General features: G+C 39.3%; 1 protein-coding gene across 1 annotated transcript; it reads left to right on the top strand.

Annotated features, from left to right (window-relative positions):
* Positions 1–4,086: 4,086 nt before the first annotated feature.
* On the top strand, positions 4,087–26,378 carry LOC133003905 (alpha-2-macroglobulin-like). The gene is made up of 36 exons (XM_061073726.1): positions 4,087–4,196; positions 4,359–4,539; positions 4,641–4,797; positions 5,278–5,330; positions 5,806–5,826; positions 6,968–7,133; positions 7,218–7,302; positions 7,401–7,545; positions 9,293–9,410; positions 9,539–9,648; positions 9,736–9,903; positions 10,081–10,308; positions 10,707–10,770; positions 10,912–11,057; positions 11,859–12,008; positions 14,783–14,929; positions 15,014–15,113; positions 16,049–16,199; positions 16,554–16,779; positions 17,500–17,626; positions 17,815–17,936; positions 18,049–18,100; positions 18,418–18,501; positions 19,070–19,246; positions 19,334–19,409; positions 20,382–20,538; positions 20,714–20,788; positions 21,418–21,580; positions 21,678–21,865; positions 22,263–22,475; positions 24,794–24,906; positions 25,096–25,186; positions 25,265–25,333; positions 25,422–25,527; positions 25,649–25,690; positions 26,235–26,378. Exons 1-36 carry the CDS (start codon positions 4,111–4,113, stop codon positions 26,237–26,239), a joined length of 4,362 nt encoding a protein of 1,453 aa, XP_060929709.1. The 5' UTR covers positions 4,087–4,110; the 3' UTR covers positions 26,240–26,378.
* Positions 26,379–27,158: the final 780 nt, after the last annotated feature.

Genomic DNA, 27,158 nt, shown 5'->3' with positions numbered 1-27,158 from the left:
GATGCTGGTCTGTATGTGGTGTAAACAAATCTCCACAGTGGAATTAATGTGTTATGTCCTCTTGTCTCTGCCTGCTGCCCCACCCCTCATCTGAATCATCCAGATGGTTCTGTGTGGTTGAGAACTTTTCTGAGCAGAGTATCTCCTGCTGTTTTGTTGGTGTCTGAAAAACAAACTCTGGATAAAGTCCGGACCCAATTGTTATGTCTTGAAACGGCCCCTCCGGCAAATTTCATCGGTTAACTGGAGTTCAGTGTATTTCTGTGATAGAGAGTCTGCATCGTATTGCATATTTAAATGTGTGTTATGTATGAGAGCTGTCAATGTCATTATTTGTCAAATTTTACAGTGACAATTTTTTGCTCCATGTTATTTTGATTGCATTATCATTGCGATATTTTTATGCCACCGTGCTGCTCAAAGTTATGCTTACCTTTTTGGGTTGCCTGTCCATGCATTCCATACTTATGAACGCGCTATCACAGGAACGCCTTGATGCTTCCCTCACATATCTATCAACTGTCTAACTTGTGCCAAAAATAGCAGCTGGGGTTCTCACAAGAGGTTGAACATAGGATCACACCACACCCAATCCCCCCCGTCTCTCTCGATCAGACAATCAGATGATTAGGCTGATAAGCCTTTTATATGTGAAAGTCATAAATATTTAATGTTTGGAATTTGCTTATGAGCTCCACAATAAGATTCCCTCTGTTGATTGAGGAACTGTGTACTAACTAGTTTCCTATATCCAACAATCTTTTCCACTTCAATTTGACAAGTGAGCCCTTGGTCTGTTTTAACAACGTTTATGCAGCAATCTGTCGTCCTTTGCTCATGCAAGCACGTGTTTTTTCCCAACACTGGAAATGGAATTAAATTTGTAAGTCATTAGTTCATTAGGACTAATGGATAATGGTTCGATTATGTTTTCATTTCCTGGAACCCCTCAGAGAGAATTATAAAACAACCACAACTTGGAAAGTGGAAATTGATGCCAGACTGTAAAAATATCTACACAACGTCATTAAATCAAATGACCAGAAACTCTACCTGCACAAACAATAAAAACAAGAACAAACAAACAAATACAATATGTGGGATCTGAAGATGTTTTGACAGTCATGTATCAGACAAATGGAAAAATATGACTCTAATAATGATTTATTCCTGTTTGTTGCATTACTGTCACTAGTGCAGAGCCTGTTCTGTTTGGAATGGTCTCTTCTCTTGTCCTGTGTTAAAGCTCTGGAACTACTTCAGAATTATTCCTTGTCGTTAGTGAGTCCTCCTCAAACAGTTCTAATATACTGTCACTTTTTATTGTTTCTGTGCTGGACGTTGTTTGCTGAGCTTTTTGTAAACAATCTGTAATGAAATGACCAATATGATGAAATGAGAAAAAAAATGTTCAAATTGATCTGGTTGTGATTTTGACCCACAGTTTGACTCAGTTGCGATCCACTGTTTTGTCTGAGGACGTAGTGGAAGACACGTTCAGCTCTGTCCGCAGACTGAAGACGCACTGTCCCGTCGCCACTGACTGTTACAGATAGTTTAATCACATTTTATTAACATCGAACGCATGTCAGGTCCAATTCGCACCACATACGACACTGCACTTTTCATCATTCTTTATTTCTTCTATAAATCATTAACAAACATACATTTAACCAACTCAACTTAAAGGATCCAGCAGTTTCTGCTTGTGTGACAGCTCTCTGAGCCTTCCGCACTTCAGTAAAAAAGCCCAGTTCAAAAGTCCAGTTCCAAAACTCGTAAACCTTAATATTTACACGTGAAGAACAATATTTCCTCAATGCTAAAGTGTAAACCATTAACTTCTCTCTCTGGACCCTAAGCCTGGAAAAAGACAAAGGGGAAAATAATGGATGGAAAAGGATTATCTTCTTCAGGAAACACAATTTAATATGAATCTTCCTGCTTTTATGTTTTAGTACAAAAAAGTAATGACATGACTTCACCCTGGTCTTCCTGTTATGTTATTTATCTTGTGTTCATTGCTAAATATAAAAAAAATATAAAATAGTTGAAGGAAAGTTATTTAGGCGCAAGCAGCAAAATGTCCATCCTCTACATATGCAGCCAACACGTCTGCAGGGACGTGATGCAGTCATGTCAACATGGAGCAGAATCTCAGAGGAACCTTTCCAGCATGTTGTTGAATCAATGTAATGAAGACATGAGGCTGTTTGAGAGCAAAGGGAGGAACGGGCATGAGCAGGACGTGACCACAGCAGCAGCGCCAAAGCTCTGTGTCCCAGAGGTGAACCAACTGTGCTCACCTGATGACAGGGTACTCACAAAGGTGAGGAGGTTGCGATCACTTGCCCTGCAATAGCCCTTGTTGTTTTTGACCTACCTCAACTTAATAATACGTAGTGTATGGTTCTCTAGTTTCTATTTTTCCAAATGTGTATATCTGTTAATGAAATATCTATTATTATAGAAAAGGAATAATACAGAATTGTCTTCACTTGTGGACTGATCTTTGTATTTATGGGGAACCATCTTTTAAAGAGATTAGTATAATTGTGGGGATCAATCAGGTTTATCCTGGTAGTATTGTTAAGTCTTTAGGTGAAGCTCCAAGGTGGCGTTGTCGGTGTTGGTTAACAATCAGGTAAGTAAGATCTCTTTCTAAAACATCCAATTTTGTAACATAATGCTGTAGGAAATCTGCTTTTTAACTGTGTTGACAAGCACTGCCCACAGCCTGAACCACATCACTATAACCTAGTATGTTTAGTTAAATTCAGTTAGTTAAATTCATAAACCCACGGTTTGCACAATTTGTGAGAAAATAAATTTTTCATGAGTAGACGGTGCTGTGCAGCTACAACATGAAAGATACATTTTATTAAATTAAACAATAAAGTAGAAACTAAATAGTCAAATAAAATAAAATCTCATAAATAGTATTCAGAGGTGCAGCAGATAATCTCACATAAAAACTCCAACTCCCACAGGCATTAAACAAGGTTTAGTTTTTGGTCACAACCCTCTGCTTTTACTCAAAAGTAGGCTGCATTTGTGCTCTCTCTCTTTTGCAATAATTAACTTCGTGTTTGAACAGAAGAAACTATATGCAACAAAAGAGCATGGGTCAAAAAGGACTTGTTTGCTAGTTCAGATCAGGGGCTGTAATTGCGTAATTCAATTTTTTTTTACCAGTGTGTATTAAAAGTAACTTGAAGACTTTGTCATCAAAGTCGCTGTTTACCTTCAGATATGTACTTGTATCTGAGTGTAACCTGGATCAGACTTGATCCTGTTCCAGGTCTTACATGCCGAAGCAGCTGCAGAGAGTTGCGAACAGAAAGGGGCTGACTCATGCAGATACAAATCAGTGCCCGCATGAATCGCATGCATATTCATTTCAGTTGAATATATATGTCTATGTTTTATAAAGAATTTCTCAAATACAAATAGTTTGAATGTTTTAAAAAGATCGCACATCACTTTGTGTGTTGTAATCCATCAGCAAAGTTTGAGGACTTTATCAGTCCACAGGTTTACTTACTGGTGAAAAAAAGTCTACTTTGGCCTGAGAAATCCAGTCAGATGTTTGCATGACACAACCAAACATCCCCCGCTGGGTAAAGGGCAATGTTGCGGACAAAACAAGGATACCTTCAGCTGAGGTATCCTTCTTTTACACCCAAATTAGTGGATGTACGCAGGTTTTTTAAGTAATTGTAAGCACAATAAAAAACAAATTCACTCTTTTCGCATTGTTAGCAGAGGAGTCTGTCTTTTGCTCCATTATACAAAAGCATATCTATCAATGAGTTACAGGAAAATATAAAGGATAAACACTTATTAATATTAAAGTTTACCTTATTCAGACCATAATGCACAATATTAAATATATTTAAAGACATATCTGACACAGTCTTATACGCTAAGTCTATAAATGATTGACTTATGAGTCAAAACTTACTGGAAATACTGGAGTATTTGCATGAGAGTGTGTGGGGGGGGGTACAGTATGTCTGTGTGTGGGTGTGTTTGGAGGGTGGGGTGGCGGGGGTTCTGTATCAGCAGCTATTTAACAGACGCTGACTTCGAGGATCATATCAGTCAGTCATGGGTCGTCCTGGGATTCAGATGTGGACATGGACACTCTGTGTCCTCTTGAGCTGCATGTGTGTCGCTCAAGTCCTTGCAGGACCGTAAGTTTGCCTGTACATTTTTTGTGTGTGTGTACTTTTCTTTCCAAACTAGTGTTTTGATCTTGCTGATTTGCTACAGAAGTTTGTGTTGGTGTTCCCTGCGTTTGAGATCCAGTGTGACAGGCTACCCAATGGCATGTTTGTATGTTTCTGTGTCTATAGGCATTACATGGTAGCCATCCCTGCAGTTCTTGAGGCTGGAGCTGAAACCAAATTTTGTGCGAGTCTCTTGAAGCCCAACGAGACTCTGGACATGACCATCACTCTGATTTCTGCTGAAATGAACACAACCCTTCTGAGTAAATCTTCCAGTCAGGAGTTTCACGACTGCGTTGATTTTAAGGTCAGCTCATGAGAAAGGCTTTGATTCATAAGACATGTTCATTTATTCAGTATTAACGCACATAGTTCTCCTGGTGCCTACAAAATATGTTTCTCTCACAGGTTCCCCTGGTGCAGAATCAAGAGGTGTACAGCTTTGAGGTGGAGTTGAAAGGCGAAACATTTTACTCAAAAGAAGTGAGGAAAGTCAAGACCACTGTCTACCAACCGATGACGTTTGTCCAAACAGATAAACCCATCTACCTCCCTGGACAAACAAGTAATTTTGATCTAAAGATCTATGTTGTTGTGCCGGATATGCTGTATATCAGTTATAGACAGCTTTCTACTTTAAAATCAACGGAATCTTTGGGCTCAGGGATGGCAGATACTCATCGAGGCCTCAGGGCGTGATGGGAAACACCTGGCTCAAACCTGATCTACGAGCTGACTCGTTTTATGTATGAATAGAGTAATCGTGGCGGATGGCGACAGACTAAATATCTGACAGATCAATTAAGAAAATAGATTTAATCTTGTTTTGTCACGTTTTGCTTTAATTTTACTCTGGTATTTTCATTTCAATTCAAGTTGGGTCTGATGTGTTCCTGAGGGAATCAGAAACAGAGATAACAGAGAGAATGATTTTAAAGCCAAACAGTAACAGAGAGTAACGTTATCAGCTCTGTGCAGATCGCAGATTAAGTGGCCTGTCAGGATATTTAGCAAAAGCCTCATGTAACCTCTTTGAATTTCTCAGTGCATTTCAGAGTCGTCACACTGGACAGCAGGATGAGACCCACCAATCGGCTGGTGAGTATTTGAACTGTCTCCATCTTGTAGATTCTCACAAACACCAGTATCAGTGATTCTGTGTGACAACGGTGCAGGTTTAGTTTGGCTGAATGGGTTAAACTGAACATCAGTTATGTAATGAAGTGACAGACATCGATTTGACCTTTAACCACAGTTACTGTATGTCTCTAATCAGTCAGCGTCTGATGAAGGGTCAATAGGACAAGCAGGACTCTGTTTGCAGAGTCTATAGACCTGCAGGCCTCTGACACTAGTTTCTCATGTCGCAACATGTTAATGAAGAAATAAAACCTGACCTTGTTGGTCTCTGCATTAGATAATTGATAGCGACACATCAGAGCTTTAGCTGCTCGATACTATTGTGTTGTTGATTTCCTACCCACCCTGATTAGGAACCTGCCTGTTGAGATCAATGTAAAGCAACCTGTCTTTCAACATAGTTCCCTTTGTTTGTTTCTTTCTTCTCTTGCAGTACAATATAATTGAAGTTGAGGTAAGTTTAACATCCGCACTATAATACAGTCACACTTTAACACACTGTATACTGGAGGTAGAGGAGTTTTACATATTAGTAAAATGTAAACCTCCCAAAGTCATCAAGTGCCCCATGAGCTGAGTAAAAAAGCCAAAAAAATGTTTTGTCAGTATTTCAAAATTCTAAAACTTTAAGTGTAAATAAACTTATAAAGATTTAACTACCAACCTATAAAATGTGGCTTCACTCAAACAAGAGGCTTTACATGTGAACAACTGTTACAACATTGATAAAAGTTAAATCTTTTGACATATTTGTGCCTTTTCCTTTTTAAAGGGCCCATATTGTGCAAAATATATTTTCAGCGCTTTTACTATCCGTAATGACTTGAAAGGGTCAGTAGGGACCCTAAAAGTATGAAAATAGTCACTCTGTGACTTTATCACTCAGTCCATTCTAAGATATATGTTACAGGACCGTTACGTTTCTTACCTCTTCTGCGTGTGATGTCATTATGGAATGGCATTCTTCTCACGAACCCATTCAGCCAATACCAGTCAAGCTTCTAAGGGGGGGGCACAGAAATAATGAATGAGGCATGCGAAAACAGCCTGCTCCGCCCGCGGCTCCAGAGAGAGGCAGAAGAGAAGACGTATAACTACACATTGCAGCAGTTTTTTTTACTTCAAACCACTGATATATCATCTTAGGGGTACCAATACCTCAAATTAAATCCCAGAAAGATGTAAAATATGGGCCCTTTAAATCAAGTCAATATGTTCTGATGAATGAAAACTCTTAATTCAACTTGTGGTTGTCAACTAGTGTTCAATGATAGGGAAAAGCTACTCAATGCCAGTAAACAGACCTTTGCAGACCATTTCTTGTCAGACTACATAAAATATTTTTTTTATTAATATGTTCATTTGTTTCTGTATATACAGTGTCTGTAATTGGACAGTGTGTTGCTCAGGCTTTTAGAGTAGAACAATTATATGTAGTTGAAGTGTGGGCTTATAGCTGGGTTAAATTTGATCAGAAGGAGAATATGAAATGCTGAGCAGCATGTTGAGCGCTGTATTTCTGTGTGACATCCCTTTACATGAGTTTCATTTTGTGTCATAAACATATGTTCCATACCATTTATTTTATGAAACAGGATTCTAATGATAACCGAGTTGCACAGTGGCTCAACAAAACAGCCGATAGCAGCATACTGCAACTTTCTTACTCCTTGAACTCTGAGGCCCAGGAAGGAACCTACCAGGTTATTGTGACCGTTGGCCAGGATAAAATATATCACAGTTTCAAGGTGGAGAAATATGGTAAGTTATGGCTATTTTAAATAAAATCCCATTTTCATCTACCCTCAATGTAGCAAATGTGTAACAACCTTACTTCTTCCACAGTTTTGCCTAAATTTGATGTAAAAATAACGGCAGGTGATGTCGTCGGTATTGAGCAAGAAGAAATAAAAGCTGAAATATGTGCAAAGTAAGTCAAATCCTTTACCTCACATGTTTACTCTGTAACTCTGAATAAGATCCAGTTGTTTTTTGTCTACTATTCAACAATCACAATGTGTTTCATAGGTATACATATGGACAACCTGTGCCAGGCAGTGTCAAAGTTAAGGTCTGCCGACCTCTTAGTCGCTATTTTGTTGCTATAGCTACTCCTGATAATCCAGAGGGACTGCCTGACATAACACCCCCATGCTACGAGGAGACAAAGGAGGTAGAGTTGACAGAATCATCTCTCAGCAGAAACAAGAAGCAAAGTGTAACCGTTTTTTTCTGTGTATCAGTGTGGGTAAGGTGACATGTACTTCATTAAAATATTAATTTACTTCATATACCATATCTAGGGATGCACCGATGTGGAAATTCTTGGCCGATACCGATATCTATGTTTAAAACAACAATCTAGCCAATAGCCGATACCGATATTTGTTTATCTTGTTTTTGTTGTTATTCATTCACCCTTTGTTCTAGGGAAATTATTAAATAATTATTTAAAAAGCACTATTTTAAATTATTTCAGCCCTTTATCACTCTTATGAGCACAAATTCAATCAGATTTACTAGTTTCACTAAACTTTATTTAAAGGAGACATGTTATGCCCATTTTACCACAAGTTGATATGGTTACTTGGGGTCTTAATGAAATGTCTGTAACATATTTTGGTCAAAATACCACAAGGATCATTTAAAACAGCACCCTTTTACCCTGTCCAAAACAGCCCTCCTCAGATTGACCTGCTTACCTTGCATGTGCTTGTTGCATTGGCATGTGGCCTTCTTGGTGTGTGAGTGTACCACCACCTAGGGATATAATCTGGATGCCAGATTCGCAGGCTGCAGAAAACATACCGATGAACATCGGCCAATGCCATCAGTGAAAGTCAAGTTTATTACCGATGCGCCAATGGCAGTAAATGAGGCGAATGTCGGCCGCTACCGATGTACGGCCGATACATCGGAGCACCACTAACCACATCCATTTATTTATTTACTTTTATATGCCAGCATTAGACTGAGTAAACCCCGCCCATCTCATTAACATACAGACACAGAAATACAGAACAAAATGAAATGAAAATGCAGATTGCATGCTTGCCAGATAACTAAATAAATAAATAAGTTAAATGCATTTAGAAAAATATAAATTAATATTTTATTTTAAAACCTAGGACAAGATGTTAAATATTCCATGTACGTTTGAAGTTCTTCGGCACAATTTAGGGAACCAACTACCATCTAGATGTTAGCAAGTGTTAGTTGCCAACAGTGGATGTTAGGGACACAACATCCGTTTTGCACCTTAGCTTCATCAAGTGTTTTGGTCTTGTTATCAATGATACAGGCGAAACATGAGGGTGCGCTGAGGCTAAAGCTAAATCTAACTGGCTACTGGCTTGTATGGCAATGCTATGAAAGCCATGTGGCCCCTTCAGTAGATCAGACATCATTACCTCTATGCTTTTTTAGAACATAGGACAAGATGGAGAATATCCCTTGTTCTACCGCGCTAATTAATACCTACCGCCAGTTGAGTAGATGTTAGGGACATAAATAAATCATTGTGAAAATAAAAAAATATTAAAAAAAAATTATTAATATTTATGTAATAAATTGATGGTTCAAAATGCATGTATTGTCTATTTATTTATTTATGTTTATGTTGATTATTGATATTTTTTAATGATTTATGTATTTACTCCTTTTTTTGGCAGTTTCAGTCCTAAATACTCACGTTAATTACGATTGCATTTGTTAATGGTTACCAGCTGGTTACTTTGGTGCGCTGAACATTTGCCAGGTTAAACCCGCATGTCACTCTGCAGAACATAGTTGTCTGAGAAGAGCATGACCCTCAGACTGTAAATACTGAGAAACTACTGAGGGGAAATCCGAATGAATGATGAGTTTAAATTTGAATTAAATCCATTAACCCACTAATCTTATTTAATTTGTGATTTTAGACGGAAAAGAAAGGTTGTGCCACTTTTACTTTCAAGATGACAACTTTCACAAAACTCGACCAAAAGGTGCTACAAGATTACCTGGATCTGATTGTTGAAGTGAAAGAGGAAGGGACAGGCAAGTCTTTGTAATATTTTATATTTTATTCATACATCTAAGAGATATTTTGTAACAAATTTATACAGTATATTTTACTTGAACAACATGTTTCACACATCCTTGTAACATGGAGAATTCCTGCATAGGTATTTCCCTCCAACAAATGAAGAGACTGCAGATTTCATATGTTATTGGAAAGCTGGTGTTCATCGACACACCAAAGATTTATGACAAAGGATCAAATGTGGAAGGAAAAGTAAGTGCAGATTGTTCCCTTCACGTCGTCAGTCATCCGATCAAAGCGATGTGCATCCTCACTGACACAATGCTCTGCCCCTAACAGGTTAAAGCGGTTCACTTCAATGATACACCCATAGCTGACATGCAGGTCTACCTGCTTGAAGGTGAGAGGTGGTCCTCACGTCTTCTGCAGAATCTCACCACTGACAGCGATGGTGTGGCCACTTTCTCATTCTCCACAGCTGAACTCAATGGAGCGATCAACCTGCACGTAAGTAAGAGATAACTTGTCAGCCACATAAAAACACCTTCATGGTGCACCATATTGCATATGGCCATATTGCAACAAGAACTGTGTCTTTACCTTGACATTTTGCTTTTCTATGATAACTGAACTCACTTTCCAATGTATTCCTCCACTTCATCTTGTTTCTTTTCTACGATCTAGGTTAGTAATAAACCAACACTGGGCTACTCTGGTTATAGAACTCAATACTACGAGACTGGCCAACACACAGTTTCTATGAGCCAACCTCCCTCTGCTGACACCCAAACAGTCAGCTTCCTGGAGGTGGTGAAGAAGACAAATCCACTGTCTTGTGACACAGAAGAAGAGATCTCCATCAAATACACCGTTGTTGGAGAGAAAGGGGGCTCCGTAATGGTGATCTACCTGGTGAGTTGTCAGTGAACTTTTTCTCAGCCTATCAGAAGATGTTTTTTACAGAAATATGGACATCGAAAATGTTACGCCTACTGCCTGGAACTCATTGCAAAGTATCTTAAATTAAATCTTCAGTTCCGCCAGGGGAATTTGAATCAATGCTTCACAGACATTTAGCTGTATCTTCTGAATGTGTTTTACTTGGTTTTACTTGAATTGTTTTATGTTCTGTATTCTCTACGCATCATATTTACTGTGTTAATTATTTCACTGTATCTGTTTATGTGTATTTTATTGTATCCCCTCAATTTACTTCATTTCAAATGAGGGCCTCCCTCAATAAATCAAGATAATACTTTTTTTTTTTTGCATGACTCATTCATTCTGCCATTTTTTCTCAAACTCTCTAGGTCTTATCCAGAGGAGCCATTATCATGCAAGGATTTAAACAGATTGAAGTTCGAGACCTTCCAGGTGAGCAGAGACAGGCTTTAATCAAGAGTCTGAAAAATCATATTTTTTTAGATTAACACGGAATGAAAATATACTTGTACTGCTGTTTTATTAAATGGAGACATGTGGATGATACTTGTTGTTTCTAACTTCACCTTTTAGTGACTGAGGGTGGAATATCCTTTGAGTTGAATGTGCATCCAAAAATGTCACCAGAAGTCCAGGTCTTGGTCTACGCCGTCCTCCCCAGTGAGACCGTGATCGCCAACAGTGCTGACTTCTCCGTAGAGAAGTGCTTCAGTCACAAGGTCAGTATAGAAGAAAACATGAGGCACCAGCTGCGCTTGTCAGATGAAGGTGCAGAAAGTGTTGGCTACATAATGTGGATATGTACCCAGGCTTTCCACAAGGATATGGAGTAGAAAGCCAGTTTGAGAAAGAAGTCGACAAGTTCGACTCTTTCACTGTGTTACCGCTCAGTTTGTGTGTGTGTGTGTGTGTGTGTGTGCATATGCAGCCCTGTCCTATGGGAGGAGAGGACAACGAATTAGAGCAAATGGGAGTAGATCAAAACAAGGCTTCTTATTAGAACATGGCCAATAATACAAATCAAACAGGGAAATAGATTTGAAAGGCAACAATGAGCATTTATGAATCAATAAATCAATTATCTAGATGGCACTTGTAGAACATGTGTTTATGTAGAGAAACCACACTCACAGCAGATTAATTACTTTTACCTGAGTTCAGTGACAAACCACACATGTTGTGTTCCATCTCCCAAACTGAAGTGTGTATACAAGTGCACAATAACCCCTGTCAGCAGTCAAGTCTGTAGCTCTCCACATCTGGCCTGAAGTTTGATCAAGCTTTAAAATACATGACATCAGCTTGAGTTCATTTATACAGCAAACTCCAACAGGTCAATCTGCCATGTTGCCACTCCCCTCCAGAAATCATACCAGCTCCTTCATCTTTTTTGACATTTGTTTAACATTTTATAAAGTTTGGGTAAAATATACATTAATGTCCCACTGTCAATATTATAGGCTCTAGTCTCATTCCAATAAAGTCCAGATGGTGTGATGTGTGTTTTCTGTGTTTGGCAGGTGTCGCTGGAGTTTCTTCCATCATCAGCAGTCCCAGGAGAGGAGACCACCATGCAGCTGAAAGCCCAACCAGACTCCCTGTGTGGAGTGAGTGCAGTCGACCAGAGCGTCCTCATCATGAGGCCAGGGGAGGGTCTGACTGCAGACAAGGTAACTGCTCCTCTACAAATCGATGCTGACATCCTGAAGTCTTATTCTAGTTTTCCTCTGCAAAATCTTTTCCACCGTTAATAAGATCAATTACCCAGAGGCTATGGCTTTATGTCCTGATTGTTTTTCTTGTCCCTCTTCCAGGGAGGTTTCATTGTTACCACCAGCGTAACATAACTGTTTAATGCAGTTCAATGGTAATAATGTTAACCTTTAAAGGGATAGTTCATCCAGAAGGGGAAATTCTCAAACTGTGTTTGAATCCACAAAACACTTTTGGAGTTTCAGGGGTAAGCAGTGTAGATGATTAGTGACCTATCTTCAGACATAATAAAAAAAAACAGAAAACCATAACATGTTTCCATACCAATCGTGTAGTACAGGGGACTTCAACGTTTTTCAGGCCAAGGACCCCCAAACAGGTGGAGAGATGGAGCAGGGACCCCCTACTGTATATATTGTATAAAATTGTGTTTTGTATTAAACTGGGCCTAGTGCCATATATAAACATAGCTATGATGTTATTGAGCATTCAATACTAAGCTATTCAAATATTAACACAGGTTCATATATTCATGTTTTTAATTTAAACATGTGCAAGGTACAGGGTGGCCATGCCACTGCCATTTATAAACATACAGTGGGTACGGAAAGTATTCAGACCCCTTTAAATTTTTCACTCTGTTTGATTGCAGCCATTTGCTAAAATCAATAAAGTTAATTTTATTTCTCATAAATGTACACTCAGCACCCCATCTTGACAGAAAAAAACATAGAAATGTAGAAATTTTTGCAAATTTATTAAAAAAGAAAAACTGAAATATCACATGGTCATAAGTATTCAGACCCTTTGCCCAGTATTGAGTAGAAGCACCCTTTTGAGCTAGTACAGCCATGAGTCTTCTTGTGAATGATGCAACAAGTTTTTCACACCTGGATTTGGGGATCCTCTGCCATTCTTCCTTGCAGATCCTCTCCAGTTTCGTCAGGTTGGATGCTGAACGTTGGTGGACAGCCATTTTCAGGTCTCTCCAGAGATGCTCAATTGGGTTTAGGTCAGGGCTCTGGCTGGGCCAGTCAAGAATGGTCACAGAGTTGTTCCAAAGCCACTCCTTTGTTATTTTAGCTGTCTGCTTAGGGTCAGTGCCATGTGTGAAGGTGAACCTTCGGCCAAGTCTGAGGTCCAGAGCACTCTGGAAGAGGTTTTCTTCCAGGATATCTCTGTACTTGGCCGCATTCATCTTTCCTTCAATTGCAACCAGTCGTCCTGTCCCTGCAGCTGAAAAACACCCCCATAGCATGATGCTGCCACCACCATGCTTCACTGTTGGGATTGTATTGGGCAGGTGATGAGCAGTGCCTGGTTTTCTCCACACATACCGCTTAGAATTAACGCCAACAAGTTCAATCTTGGTCTCATCAGACCAGAGAATCTTATTTCTCATAGTCTGGGAGTCCTTCATGTGTTTTTTGTCAAACTCTATGCGGGCTTTCATATGTCTTGCACTGAGGAGAGGCTTCCGTCTGGCCACTCTGCCATAAAGCCCCGACTGGTGGAGGGCTGCAGTGATAGTTGACTTTGTGGAACTTTCTCCCATCTCCCTACTGCATCTCTGGAGCTCAGCCACAGTGATCTTTGGGTTCTTCTGTACCTCTGCCAAGGCTCTTCTCCCACGATTGCTCAGTTTGGCTGGACGGCCAGGTCTAGGAAGAGTTTTGGTCGTCCCAAACTTCTTCCATTTAAGGATTGTGGAAGCCACTGTGCTCTTAGGAACCTTGAGTGCTGCAGAAATTATTTTGTAACCTTGGCCAGATCTTTGCCTTGCCACAATTCTGTCTCTGAGCTCCTTGGGCAGTTCCTTCGACCTCATGATTCTCATTTGCTCTGACATACACTGTGAGCTGTAAGGTCTTTTATAGACAGGTGTGTGCCCTTCCTAATCAAGTCCAATCAGTTTAATTAAACACAGCTGGACTCCAATGAAGGAGTAGAACCATCTCAAGGAGGATCAGAAGAAATGGACAGCATGTGAGTTAAATATGAGTGTCAGAGCAAAGGGTCTGAATACTTATGATCATGTGATATTTCAGTTTTTCTTTTTTAATAAATTTGCAAAAAATTCTACATTTCAGTTTTTTTCTGTCAAGATGGGGTGCTGAGTGTACATTAATGAGAAATAAAATTAACTTTTTTGATTTTTGCAAATTGCTGCAATGAAACAAAGAGTGAAATATTTAAAGGGGTCTACTAAATACTTTCCGTACCCACTGTCGTCTTGCATACAACACTGAGCTATTAAAGTAATTCACAGATTCATGTTTTTATTTTAAACATACATGTAGAAGAGACAGTGAATCCTCAAGCTATCTGTGGATGGCACACATACTCCCACCTTAGTGAGATGTGGGACCCTGATGGGTAGCACACAACTTATCTATTCTTGGATGGATGGAGGTTGTCAGGCAGAGGGTCAAATCAGCCTCACACTATGTTGGATGCATGTTAATGTGTATTGAAAGACATTTAAATTCGTGAAAAAAAAAAAAAAGATTTTAATTGTCTAATCAACCAAAGATTTTGCGACCCCCCCTGCAGTACCACCCCCTAGGGGTCGCGGACCTCCTGTTGAAGACCTCTGGTGTAGTAGTAGATAATGAGTGTTTTGTACATAACAACCACCTTTTGAGATGGGCCTGCCCTAAATCCACGAATACAGTGAGTCATCTGATCTTCATGCAGCAGTTTCAAGCTTTCAACCTTTTTGTCTTTACAGATTTTTGACTTGTTGCCTGTCACCAAAGCGTCTTACGTTCCATATGATGTACATGATAAAGTAGAATGCTTGCGGGTGAGACCAAGAAGATACATTTATCCACATCCTGATACTCCTGAGGGAACTGATGCGTTTACAGTTTTCCAGGTAAATCCACATACAGATACCGACATATAAAGGGTTTAATTTTTTTCCCACGCAGTTAATGGTTGTATGTTGTTGAATATCTAGAACGTTGGACTGAAGATGGCTACAAACTTGTTTATCCGAATGCCTCCATGCCTCAACTTCAGAGGAAGAGAATACCACGAAGGCGGCCATGGTCGCTTTGGTGAGTATGCTAACCGTTCTGCACTGTTACACATTCTGGATTAGGTGCAATAAATCAATTCATATTGTCACTGCCAGTGGTTGAGGAAGTACTGAAAAATTTCACTCAAGTAACAGTATAAATTAATAAACTAAAAATAAACTCAAGTAAAAGTAAGAGGACCACATTAGCATTTCTATTGTTTCTACTTTTTGTTAAACAGTTGTAAATTATTGAAAGTAAAAGTACAAGCTGGGTGTAGCTTATTCATCATAACTTTTTTCCTCCATTTATTGATTGATTTTCCACAAATAATTAACAATATTATAGACACACCATTGCCCCTTGAACCCCCACCCACTACAATATCAGTATACATTTTTTTAATCAACATTGCCACCCCACCCTATATCTAATAATAGGAAAAAGGAAATAATGACAATCAGCAGCACATAATACAAACACAATATAATAAGTGGCTAACTATGATAGTACACATTAGCAATGTAATACTTAACAGGGCTCCCCACCGCTCCGGACATCCAGCAGTCTGCTCTCTTTATTTTATTTGTTAATCATCCTCTGGATCCTTGAGATTACCAACATCAGCATTGTTAAGATAGGAAAGAGAACTTTTCCATTGACATAACTGTTGCCATCTCTCTCAACCATCTACATATTCATCATAATGTCTGGTCAAATCCATTTTCCATCTGCAGCTTGGCTTGCGTTAGAGAGGCAGTGTCTAATGTTCCTACATGTTCTGATTGGTTCAGAGATACAGATCTCTCATTGATAACAATTTACAAAAATAATCTACTTTAGTAAAGAACACATCATGAAAAATGTACTTAAGTACTGTCACTAAGTAAATGTACTACGTTATCCCACCATTAGATACGGCTGTCTTTCCAGTATTATATATTATATATATATATTTCCTGGTTTCTTTTCAGGTATTGCATATGACAGTGTTCCTGTAGCTTCCCGCATGAATGTAGGAATGGCCGGGCCTGGTCAAGGTGGCCCATACAATTCTCTTCCAGCTATAGAGACAGTCCGTACTTTCTTCCCCGAGACTTGGATATGGGACCTGGTGGAAGTTGGGTGAGCTTGTACATGAATCGGATATTAGTATGACTTTACATTATTACATTGTTGGATGTGTAACAGAGATTTTCTTTCTGACTTTCCCTGCAAACTGTGTATCATATTATACCAGAGAATTATTCATTCCTATTAATGAGTCCGCCTCAAACAGTTTTACAACATACTGTCAATTTTTTTATTTTGTGTGCAGAACTTTTTTTATACACATTGTATGGTGCAGAGGAAATTTAGAAAACTTTGTGTTCATCCTACTTGGTTTATCTGCAAAGACTATTTTACAGTAAAAATTTGTCAATTTTTGAAGTTTTCCTAGCTCACAGTATCTGTGTCTCTGTGTATTTGTTAATCCAGAGCATCCGGAACGAAGGATGTGTCCCTCCTTGTCCCTGATACCATCACCACCTGGGAGACGGAGGCTTTCTGTTTGTCCCCTCAGGGTTTTGGCTTGGCTCCTCGTAAAGAAATCACCGTCTTCCAGCCATTCTTCCTCGAGCTCACAATGCCCTACTCCATCATCCGGGGGGAGCACTTTGAACTGAAGGCAACCATCTTCAACTACCTTTCCAGCTGCATCATGGTAAAGGGGGTTTAAAAAGGCTGCAAACTAATGTCTGCATGGCAATCTAGCATCATAATGACAACATTAACTTTCTGATGTTTAGTAGATCTAATGTTCTCTTTGATGCCTACAAACCTTTACGAGTTGGCACTCAACACAAACGTGAGTTTGAAGGGAATCTTTCGCAGTGTTGTTGAAATGACTTTATGTAGCCAAATTCATGGTGAAATCTTAATTTGAGTCCAATTTTTTTCCCTCATAACTGTTATGAACAATTGAGATTCAAAATACTTCACTAACTCATCTGTGGAAGCCCTGTGGGCATCCTACACATATAGTGCAATGTTGATGATGCCCTTTAATATATATTCAATTAGATTAGATTAGATTAGATTCAACTTTATTGTCATTGCACAGTACAAGTACATATGCAACGAAATGCAGTTTCATGTGTACACTAATGAATGTACATCACACCTTATGAATTAGTTATGAATTAAATAAGCATCTTTGTGTCTCATTTAAACAGTTGATATATATAATGATGCAAGATGCACACTTTAAAGATCAACATTTGTTACGGCCGCATTTTGGTTTATTCCTAATTTTATAAGTATCAAACGTGACTGAGACGAGGAATCAGGTTTGTATGTCTCAAAACATGCAGCAGTTTGCTGATTTGTTCACATTCGCTTCACATCAGCAGTTTCAAAATGTATTCTTGTGTCTCTTGAACAGGTCTCTGTGACGCCAGCACACTCCTTAGATTACACCCTCACCCCCCTCTCTGGTGATAAGTACACATCCTGTTTGTGTGGCAATGAGCGCTTGACCCTCAGCTGGAACATGTCCCCTACAGCTTTAGGTGAGGCTTCAAGCTTACATCTACACTTTTGCCAGGGTGGTGGAATTACTGTGCCTGTTTCCACATCTTTTAAATCTCTGTGAAATCAGGGATATGCATCACAGTGGCAAAATACTTTTGCAATTTATTGGATCTATGATAATTGTCAATCAAGTTTCAAACAGGTTTTAATTCACTTTTTTTCAAAGGGGTTGTGAATGTGTCGGTGACTGCTGAGGCTGTTGCATCTCACGCTTCCTGTGACAATGAGATAGTGAGCGTTCCAGAAAGAGGCCGTATCGATGTGGTCACTCGACCACTCATAGTAAAGGTAGTTGTTTTAAATACATAATAGCAATGGTCTTTATTCCAAAGCCTTTTAAAAAAAAATACAAGATGGAATCTCTGCAACTCTCATTATTCCCTATCTCTTTCCCTCTCAGGCTGAGGGAACTGAAATGACAAAGACCCACAACCTGCTGCTCTGTCCAAAAGGTAAATAGACAACCAGTTGCATGAGGTAGCATACATTGGTTATAGTGGCCTTTCAGCCAAATTTAGTGAGAGCATCTCCAAATCTACAGAAGTCATTACTTAAATGCATTTTTATACATTTTGTCCATACGAATGTAATTTTGAACTATTGTGCTTCAAGACAGACCAATGTTTCATTGTATTGATCTTATTGCTTCATCAGAACTGCTATGATTCAGGATCCACTAACTGTTCATAAATCTGAATGACGTCTTTGTTTTGATCCTGACCGTGGCTTGAGTATGTCTCTAAGATGGTTGTTCTCTGTCCGTACACAGGAGAGGCTTTGACAGAGGAAGTAGAGTTACAGCTCCCTGAGAATGTGATTGATGGATCAGCTCGTGCCTCCCTATCAGTTCTGGGTAAACGGATAGACTCATTTTGCAGAGTTAACAGAGTTGATAGTAAAAAGGGACGTTTGGATGTTATTGTCCTTCTTGATAGATTGTATTTGTTCGTATAATTCAACCACGGCACTTTCATACATTATACAGAAAACAGTTATTTAGTCAAAAAAATTATTATAATAATAACTGTATTTGTATAGCACCTATCTAAACAAGATTACAAAGTGCTTCACACAAAAAATCCAGGGCAAAATGATGAATGAATTGTAATAAAAATCAGCTCAGTTCAATCTTGAGGGTTATGACATAAAAAGGTCAAGACCTTAAATTTGTAGACGAACCCAACAGTTCCAACAAATATGCAGATTTGTGTTAAATTGCCTGGAGCACTTGTGATTTCAGGATAATACTTGTATAAAGAACACAATTTAAGAATGTAAGAATTCAGTACAGTTGAGGGAAAATACTAAAACTCCTTTAGTGCATGGCTTTCTGTATCAGCTGTGTTTGAAGATTGTTAACATGGTTTTATATCAGTGTGACAAGTCATTTACATGTTGAGTGAGTCACTGTATTTGTGCAGGCGACATCCTCGGTCGAGCCCTGAAAAACCTGGATGGGCTGCTTAGGATGCCGTATGGATGTGGTGAGCAGAACATGGCGCTTCTGGCCCCAAACATCTACATCCTCCAGTACCTGAAAAACACACAGCAGCTGACACCGGCCATCATTGAAAAGTCTACCAACTTCCTGTCAAGCGGTGAGCCTCAGTTAGCTTTAGCTGAATAATCTAGGACTGGTGTGAATCCTTATGCCCTATTAACATTTTATTTATTTTATTCCACAGGTTACCAGAGACAGCTAAACTACAAACATATTGATGGAGCTTACAGCACATTTGGATCAGGAACAGGGAACACTTGGTGAGAAATAACTGATGTACATAGAATTATTCCACAGCTGTCTGTGTTTCTGTATGTGGAACACATATCTCGGGAACCGTTCATTTTGTTAGCATCACATTTGGCATGTGTAGTATTAATGGCCCAGCGAAGTGCCCTGTAGCAGTCATCAGGGGCGAGGCAGTGTGCTAATGGGCAGTCTGTCAAGCGAGTTGATCATGTCTTCATCTGAGTCCTCAGATAAACTACAGCTGTGGTTGCCAACTGGCAGTTTGTGGCCAGTAATGTATCTGTCCTGCCAGATCATTTTGATCATTTGATAATGTTTCCTCCACTATCTCGGATTGTGGGTGCTGATCTCCGGCATGACAACAACAGTCAAAGCACATAATTTGTTTTGGTGCTGCAATGCCTTATATCAAGTTGAATTAAAGAGCTCAACTGAAGATTGTGTCAGGCCTCTGAAATAGCTAACATGCGATGTATAAAAAAATAACAGCAGTTCAGTAAATCATTACATTTTTTATATAAAACACAAAGTCACAGTTATCAATCAAATTCAGTTTAATATGCTACGACAACGACAACATTGAATTTATCATCTTCATTGCAGATAAACCAGGTAGCGTGAACACAAAGTTTTCTAACTTCACTCTTCACCATAGACTGTTTATAGAAAGCTTTGAACACAATGTCCGGCACACAAACAATAAAAAGTGACAGTGTATTCTAGAGCTGTTTGAGAAGGACTCACTAATGAAGGGATATTTCTGAAGTAGCTCTAGAGCTTTAACAAACAACAAGAGAACATGCCATTCCAAACAGGCAGGTTTAGAACGGGCCCTGCACTAGTTGGTACCTAATGCATGAACTAGCCAAACTGATGACCTATACCATATTGTATTATGTTCGGTATCATGAAGCGTGATACGGAACAAGTGCGTCTCCTTATTTTCCTTTTGTCAGTGTCTAACTGTGTTTTGATGTCCTCAGGCTGACTGCTTTCGTGTTGAGATCTTTTGCCAAAGCAAAATCTTTCATCTACATTGACCCAAGGAATATTGAATCATCTAAAACTTGGCTGGAGGAAAAACAACGTAAAAATGGTTGTTTCGAACAGTCAGGAAAACTTTTTAACAACAGGATGAAGGTGAGCTTTTTGTACCTGTCACATTTTATTATCACTGAGTAATATCTTGATGTACTTTATTTACAATGTGTGGGTGAAATTCGTTTGTTTAATGGAATTAAAGTGAATGTGGCTGCAAGCGCAAAATCATGTTTGTTAAGTGGGTCCCTGTGCGAATATTGTTCCCTTCCTACAGGGTGGTGTGTCTGACGAAGTGACGCTTACTGCTTACATCACTGCCGGTTTCTTGGAAATGAATTCGTCCACTGATGTGAGTAAACTCCCTCCCCAAAATTATTTAACGCTGTTTCATTCAAACTTCACAATTACAGGATAAACTAAACTACATAAATGTCTTCCTATACTTCCCATTTTATGGCATCAGTTTCAGTACAGTATTAAGCTCCGATTGTTTCACCAACTGCTAATGTTTTTTGAAAGAGAGTTTTACACAAATTTAAACTGAATAATTTTTTTATTATTAATGTGTACTAATGAGTAAAATACAGAAATCTTCTCACTTGCCAACCTGTTAGTATCCAATTTTTTTTTTGTGAGTGCCACAATTAATCCTGCTTCACAATTAACAATATAATATGCAGTCTTACAATGTATAAACCTAACCTAACTATAACAACGGCTACTTTTCCTCAAGAGAGTTCAGATTGAAAAAACAGTTCCTTTGGTTTGTGTTTTAGGCTTCATAAAATAATGAACCGTCTTTGTAGTGGTTTACAACACTGTTAGTTGTTTAGCAACTTCTGTATATTTCTTCATATTTAATTGAATGGTTCTGAAGATGGACTGAAGACAATATCTATAGTGACAATATCTAAATTCTGAGTTTTATTGTTGTTATGTATTGGCACATACTTTCTCAATCTAAAATATATGTTACAGGATGCTGTGGTGAAGAAGAGCCTGTCCTGTCTTAAGGAGTCCGCCAATGACCTCAGCAACACCTACACCACAGCTCTGTTGGCGTACGTCTTCACCCTGGCAGGAGACATGGAGACCCGTGTTCACCTCCTGACGCACCTTGACAAAGTTGGACACAAACAAGGCGAGCTGCTGTCCTCCTCAAGGAAATCGTTCTGCCTTCACTCACTGTCACTGTAGCTGACCTTATGCCTGTATGTTTGTGGACTGGTGTGTTTTAGGGGGTTTCCTCCATTGGTCTCAGACAGCAACGGAAACATCGGCCTCTCTGTCTGTGGAGATCAGCTCCTATGTGATGCTGGCCAAACTCAGTGCCTCGCCCAGTGCTGAAGACCTGGGCTACACCTCTCGCATTGTCAGATGGTTGACGGGTCAGCAGAACTATTATGGAGGCTTCTCGTCCACACAGGTACAAGCCAAACAGAAGAATGGTTCATTGACTAGCTGTGTGCTCAGAGCTGTCCTGTGAAAACTGTGTGTGTGTGTGTGCGTGCCAATTCAACAGATTTCTAAATGCTGTATTCACATGAATTAGTTTATGATTTAGATTTTTAAGTAGGATTAAGAATATTATCCTATTTTATCTGAAAAAGTCAAAATAATAGATTAAAAAATAAATAAATATGAAATTCAGTTAAGTTCCTTATCGTGATAAAAGTGGAAATCATGTTTACTTTCACCATGCACCATTGTCAGCTTTTACTTTTTAATGGTGACCTTCCACCTCTTTCTGCTGTATGTGTTAACACAAGTGATTTCATGTGTAAAGATTTGAAGTAACATAAAGTATTTTATGCGTCTTGTAGGACACAGTGGTGGCTCTTCAGGCTCTGGCTCTTTACTCCACTCTGGTATTCAGTCCAGACGGTTCAAGCACAGTGATGGTCCAGTCCCCCAGTGGTCAACTGTCATTTGATGTGAACAGGGACAACAAACTGCTGTACCAGGAGAAGAGGCTACAGGACGTGATAGGAAAGTACAGCGTGAAGGTGAAGGGCAGCGCGTGTGCTTCAATACAGGTCAGTGTTGTGCAATAGGAGTAGACTTGACGTTGGCTAATTATTAATAACCATGAAATGTGATTATTAAAATAATAAAAGATTATTTATTAAAAATAATTAAAAATGATAAGGCTATCGTTACTTATCGTAGAGGGGCACCACCCTGGTTACAGGGACCAACGAGTCAAACTATATGTCTAATATGATACTTGTTAAATTAATAATCCTAATAGTTAATATTAATGATTATTTAATAAACAATGAAGGGTTTTCAAGTTCAAGCACAGACTATCATAATCCAGCTGCATTCACACACATATGCACAAATAATCACAGACTACAGATGCTTTAATTACAAAAGCATTTATTAAAAAGGGGAAATACCGTTAATGTCATTTAATGATTCATCATTTTAACAAACTCCAATATTTCAAAGATAACCACAGCAGCAGCACTTATCACAATTCAGAAAATACATGTAAAACCTGCGGTCTACCTATGTATGTCTGTCTCTGTGTCAAAGTGTCTCTCTGTGTGTGTGTGTCTATGTGTGTGTATGTGAAATAAAGTTAGTGTTATTTAATGATTCATCATCTTAACAAACTCCAATATTTCAAAGATCACAACAGCAGCAGCATTTATCACAATTTAGAAACACATGTAACCTATGGTCCATCTATGTGTATCTGTGTATGTGTGTCTGTCTGTCTATGTGTCTATCAGTGTGTCTGTGTGTGTGTGTGTGTGTGTGTGTGTGTGTGTGTGTGTGTGTGTGTGTGTGTGTGTGTGTGTGTGTGTGTGTGTGTGTGAGAGAGAGAGAGAAAAGGGGGGCGTGGCGATGACGTAGTCACGTGGTGACGTCACATCTAAGATGGAGGCAGACAATGACTCAAGGAGTCATTAGGCCTAAAAACTCTCAAAATGGTGGTGACTACAAAACAAGATGGCGGAGCCGCTTTGGAAATCAGAGCCAGAATGGGAGGAGAGAGAGTGAGGAGGCGTGGCAATAATAGACTCTCAAAGTGGTGGTTTAACTTAACGTTATCCAAAATGGAGTTTATGTTAATGACCATGTGGCCTGAGCTCACAATGGCGACCGCCACATGAGTTAAACAAAGGGATTTTCAGACAAAGAGAATTTCTTATCTCTGCTTGGCTTTGGGGCCGAATTGCTCCCAGATGTGTTCAGCCTCTCTAAGTATAGATTTATCTATGTGACATGAACTGTATATACAGATCGGAACGTTTGTGTAAACAGGTTCAGGAGAAGAGAGAGAGAGCGAAGAGAGAGAGAAAACATGCAAGGAGAGTTCAAAGAAGCTCTTAAAACACGCCGGAGATAAGTTAACAGTGATTTAACCACTCAGCCCCAAGCGGACGTTGGGGGCTGAGGTTCTGATCGGTAAAATCACTGCAGACTAACACGGACGTAAACAGCGCGGCCGGAGGCGCTGCTCGCGGCGCTCAAACACTAACACAAATAACCCGGAAATGAACCGGAAGTAGCCAGATCGTCGTGGCTAAACAATAGACTCGGCGGTCTCACACAAAACGAATACACTCAAATATGAATCAATACGCTATGTATCAAAACTAACATCTGCCCGGACAAAATAAACTCTCTTACTGTAACCATAGTTTCGTGGGGTGCATGGGCGTTGGCGCGAATATCCCGGAAGTTCAGTGAATAGCTTGTAGTCTCTCAGGCGAGCTCCCGTGAGCTCCGCAGCTGGGCCGAGCAGGAGCGGATACGTCTTGCTCCGTGACGGGATGAAGCTTCGTCTTCTTCTGCAGCACGATCTCCGCTGCTGCTTTGTCGACACCCAGGAAACTCTAGGGCTGGTCTCAGGATCGCGTTTAGGCCTCAAGTTTTATGGGCCTTTGTTGAAAACTCAGATCACTGGGGCTTCAGTCTCAACATCAGTCAACACTGGAGCTCTAATTGCTTCTGTTGGATACATGCTCACCTCAACAGGCTAACAGTAGCAGTGCAGAGAGTCTGACAGTGCTGCATCTCCAATTATATGTGTTGTCTGTATGCAAAGGGTTAGAGGGTTAAAGCCATTAATCATGACAGAACTAAGATCATTTTGCATTACTATCACACTTCAGTGTTTTTTGGGCAGATAATCGGCATAGACTGAATACCCCCGGAATTGTCAGAAGCGGTGAATCATGTCAAAAATCCTCCAGATTATCCTGTAGTGTGCAGCAGCCCTTAATACAACAACTTAAATCATGGTTCTTCTGTTTCATAAATTTGAGGACAGGCAATTCTTGATATTCTATTTCAGTATTTTGAATCCTATACTTTCCCTTGTCTCCCTATTTCTCAGATTAGTCTTAACTACAACATCCCAACTCCGACTGAAGTCACATCCTTCACTGTTGAGGTCAAGCCAGAGGTTGACTGCGGCAAAAACAAACTCAGTCTGTCGCTAAGTTGCCTGTAAGTAATCTTCTCCCACAAGTTACACTAATGATGGAGGCGTACTGACATTTTTGTCAAACAATGCTCTGTACATACCAGTGTGTACCGAATGGTGGATGAACCGGTATGCAAACATGCTCCAACATTTCCTAACTGTGAGGACAATGGTAAAGGTATGAGTCTTCACATCTTTATGGTTTATGGCAGATATCGTGGAAAAGAGGAAAATACAAACATGGTGATCCTGGACATCAAAATGCTCTCTGGCTTTGTCCCAGATCCACAGTCTTTGAAGGAGGTGAGTTATTAGTGTAACTTAGACTAGTTTACATCCGTTATTGATGAGAAACCAAGTTGATTATCCTCTCCCCCACAGCTCAAAGGAGGTGTGCTGGTGGATCGTGTTGAAAAAAAGGAGGATCATGTTATGGTGTACATCCAGGAGGTAAGAGGAATTCACAGTGAGGGTCAAGAGATAATGATTTTCTGATTGTTACTTATTGTGTCATCTGTCTTTTCTTTTTAACCAACAGCTTCCAAAGGACATACCCATCAACTACACGTTACGTCTCATCCAGGAGCTGCCAGTGCAGAACTTGAAGCCAGCCGTGGTCAAGATGTATGACTACTACCAGCCAAGTAAATCTAACACTCACACACACAAACCCTAAGTTCCTTTACAGAGACCAAATCAAGCATATATGAAGAAAGGTTCCATTTTTGAAAAATCCATCTCTCTTTCTATTCTTCTTTTTCTTAGGTGACCAGGCTGAGACAGAATACATCTACACTTGTGCTGCAGGTAACAATACATGATGATACAAGAACATTCTGACCCAACCACAAAAGTAATATTGTCTTTAATTGGTCAGAACCTTTCTCAAGAGGCACTTTGGCACTGAGTGGAGAACATAGAGTAACTCCACTCCGACCCATCAATCCCCTTTTGAAACCACAATTAAATTAACTGAATCTGGATTTTTATTTGGATCATCGCCAAATTGCACACACACAAAAATATCAGTCACCTAAAAAAGATTGATTTGTTTCATCAAGACCCATGAGTTATTCTCTAAGAAAAATGTTGAAAAGCACAATATCTCACAATGTTAAAGAAAGTGAAAAATAGTTCCTGGAGCCGCAGCAAAATTGTATCGGTTCTTCATCACCGATACCATATCTTTCTTCCAAGATTCATTGTAATTTGTTCAGTTCTTTTTGTGTAATGCTCTTAACTAAGCAGAGGTAAACATAACTTCCTTGGCAGAGGTAATGATGTCAACAACAACTCTGGACATTACTTGGGATAAAATATACTAATATTTTTTCTTTTTTTCTTTTTGCAGCTTGAAGAGAGGAGAGTTTTCAGTCCTTGGGTTGTCCCACAAACGAGCAGTTTAACACAAATGCTTAACACATTTCTGTCTTCATACTGTATGTGTTTGAGGTGAAACTAATGGAGAATAAAATAATGTGATGTGAATGTCCAATTTAGTTCTCTTATGTTTTACTGTGTGTTTTACACTGTTTCAATTTTTTGCTGGTGCAGCTTCAGCAGTTCATTTATTCATACACATATCACGAAACACAAGTGCAGGTCAGCTTAGTGTGGAAAGTTGAAAGATTTTCAGAAGACAAGTGTCCTCATGGCTGCTAGGATGGAGCAAATAAAGTACATATTAAGTACATATAAAACTAATATCATCTCCATCACTCCGTCCATCCATCCATCCATCCATCCATTCATTAAAAACACAGTAATAACATATATGTTGCCATGGAATATGAAAACTGATTTTAAAATACCTTAAACATGCCAAGAGAGGACAACTCTAAGTTTAGGATGTCACAATATGATAAATTCATTGTTGCCTCTGTGTTTATGTTTGATGGATGAAAGTTATAATAAATACATTCATGCAACACATTTACCATTACTTTGACATTATGGAAGAGGATGAAGAGCAAATAACTTTATTTGACTAGTATTGAAAGTCACAACACTTTCATGAATGAATGTGTTCTATCGTGGTGCTGTGTATTCCTGGCTGTGAACCACAGAGGAGGAAGCGCAATGACCTTAGTGATCTCCGACTTTGCAAATTAAGCTTTTTCTTTCTAATTGCAATGTCTCAGTGCTTATTGGATGGATGTATGTGACATTTACAGCACACCCCCTATTAGGTCAGAATAAATAAGTGACCAAATACATTCTGAATGCAACATTCCTAATAGCCTCAGCTGTCATTCGTGCTGAATAGCCAATGTTA

Source organism: Limanda limanda, chromosome 6, assembly GCF_963576545.1.
Source record: "Limanda limanda chromosome 6, fLimLim1.1, whole genome shotgun sequence".
NCBI lineage: Eukaryota > Metazoa > Chordata > Actinopteri > Pleuronectiformes > Pleuronectidae > Limanda > Limanda limanda.
This window is presented reverse-complemented; position numbering and strand designations above follow the sequence as displayed.

What these genes read in the sequence shown, in the direction of transcription:
- LOC133003905 (XM_061073726.1), top strand. Translation starts at nt 4,111, where the DNA reads ATGGGTCGTCCTGGGATTCAGATGTGGACATGGACACTCTGTGTCCTC. An exon ending in TACCAACTTCCTGTCAAGCG is followed by an intron (nt 19,247 to 19,333) that starts GTGAGCCTCAGT and finishes TTTATTCCACAG; the next exon opens with GTTACCAGAGACAGCTAAAC. An exon ending in AAATGAATTCGTCCACTGAT is followed by an intron (nt 20,789 to 21,417) that starts GTGAGTAAACTC and finishes TATATGTTACAG; the next exon opens with GATGCTGTGGTGAAGAAGAG.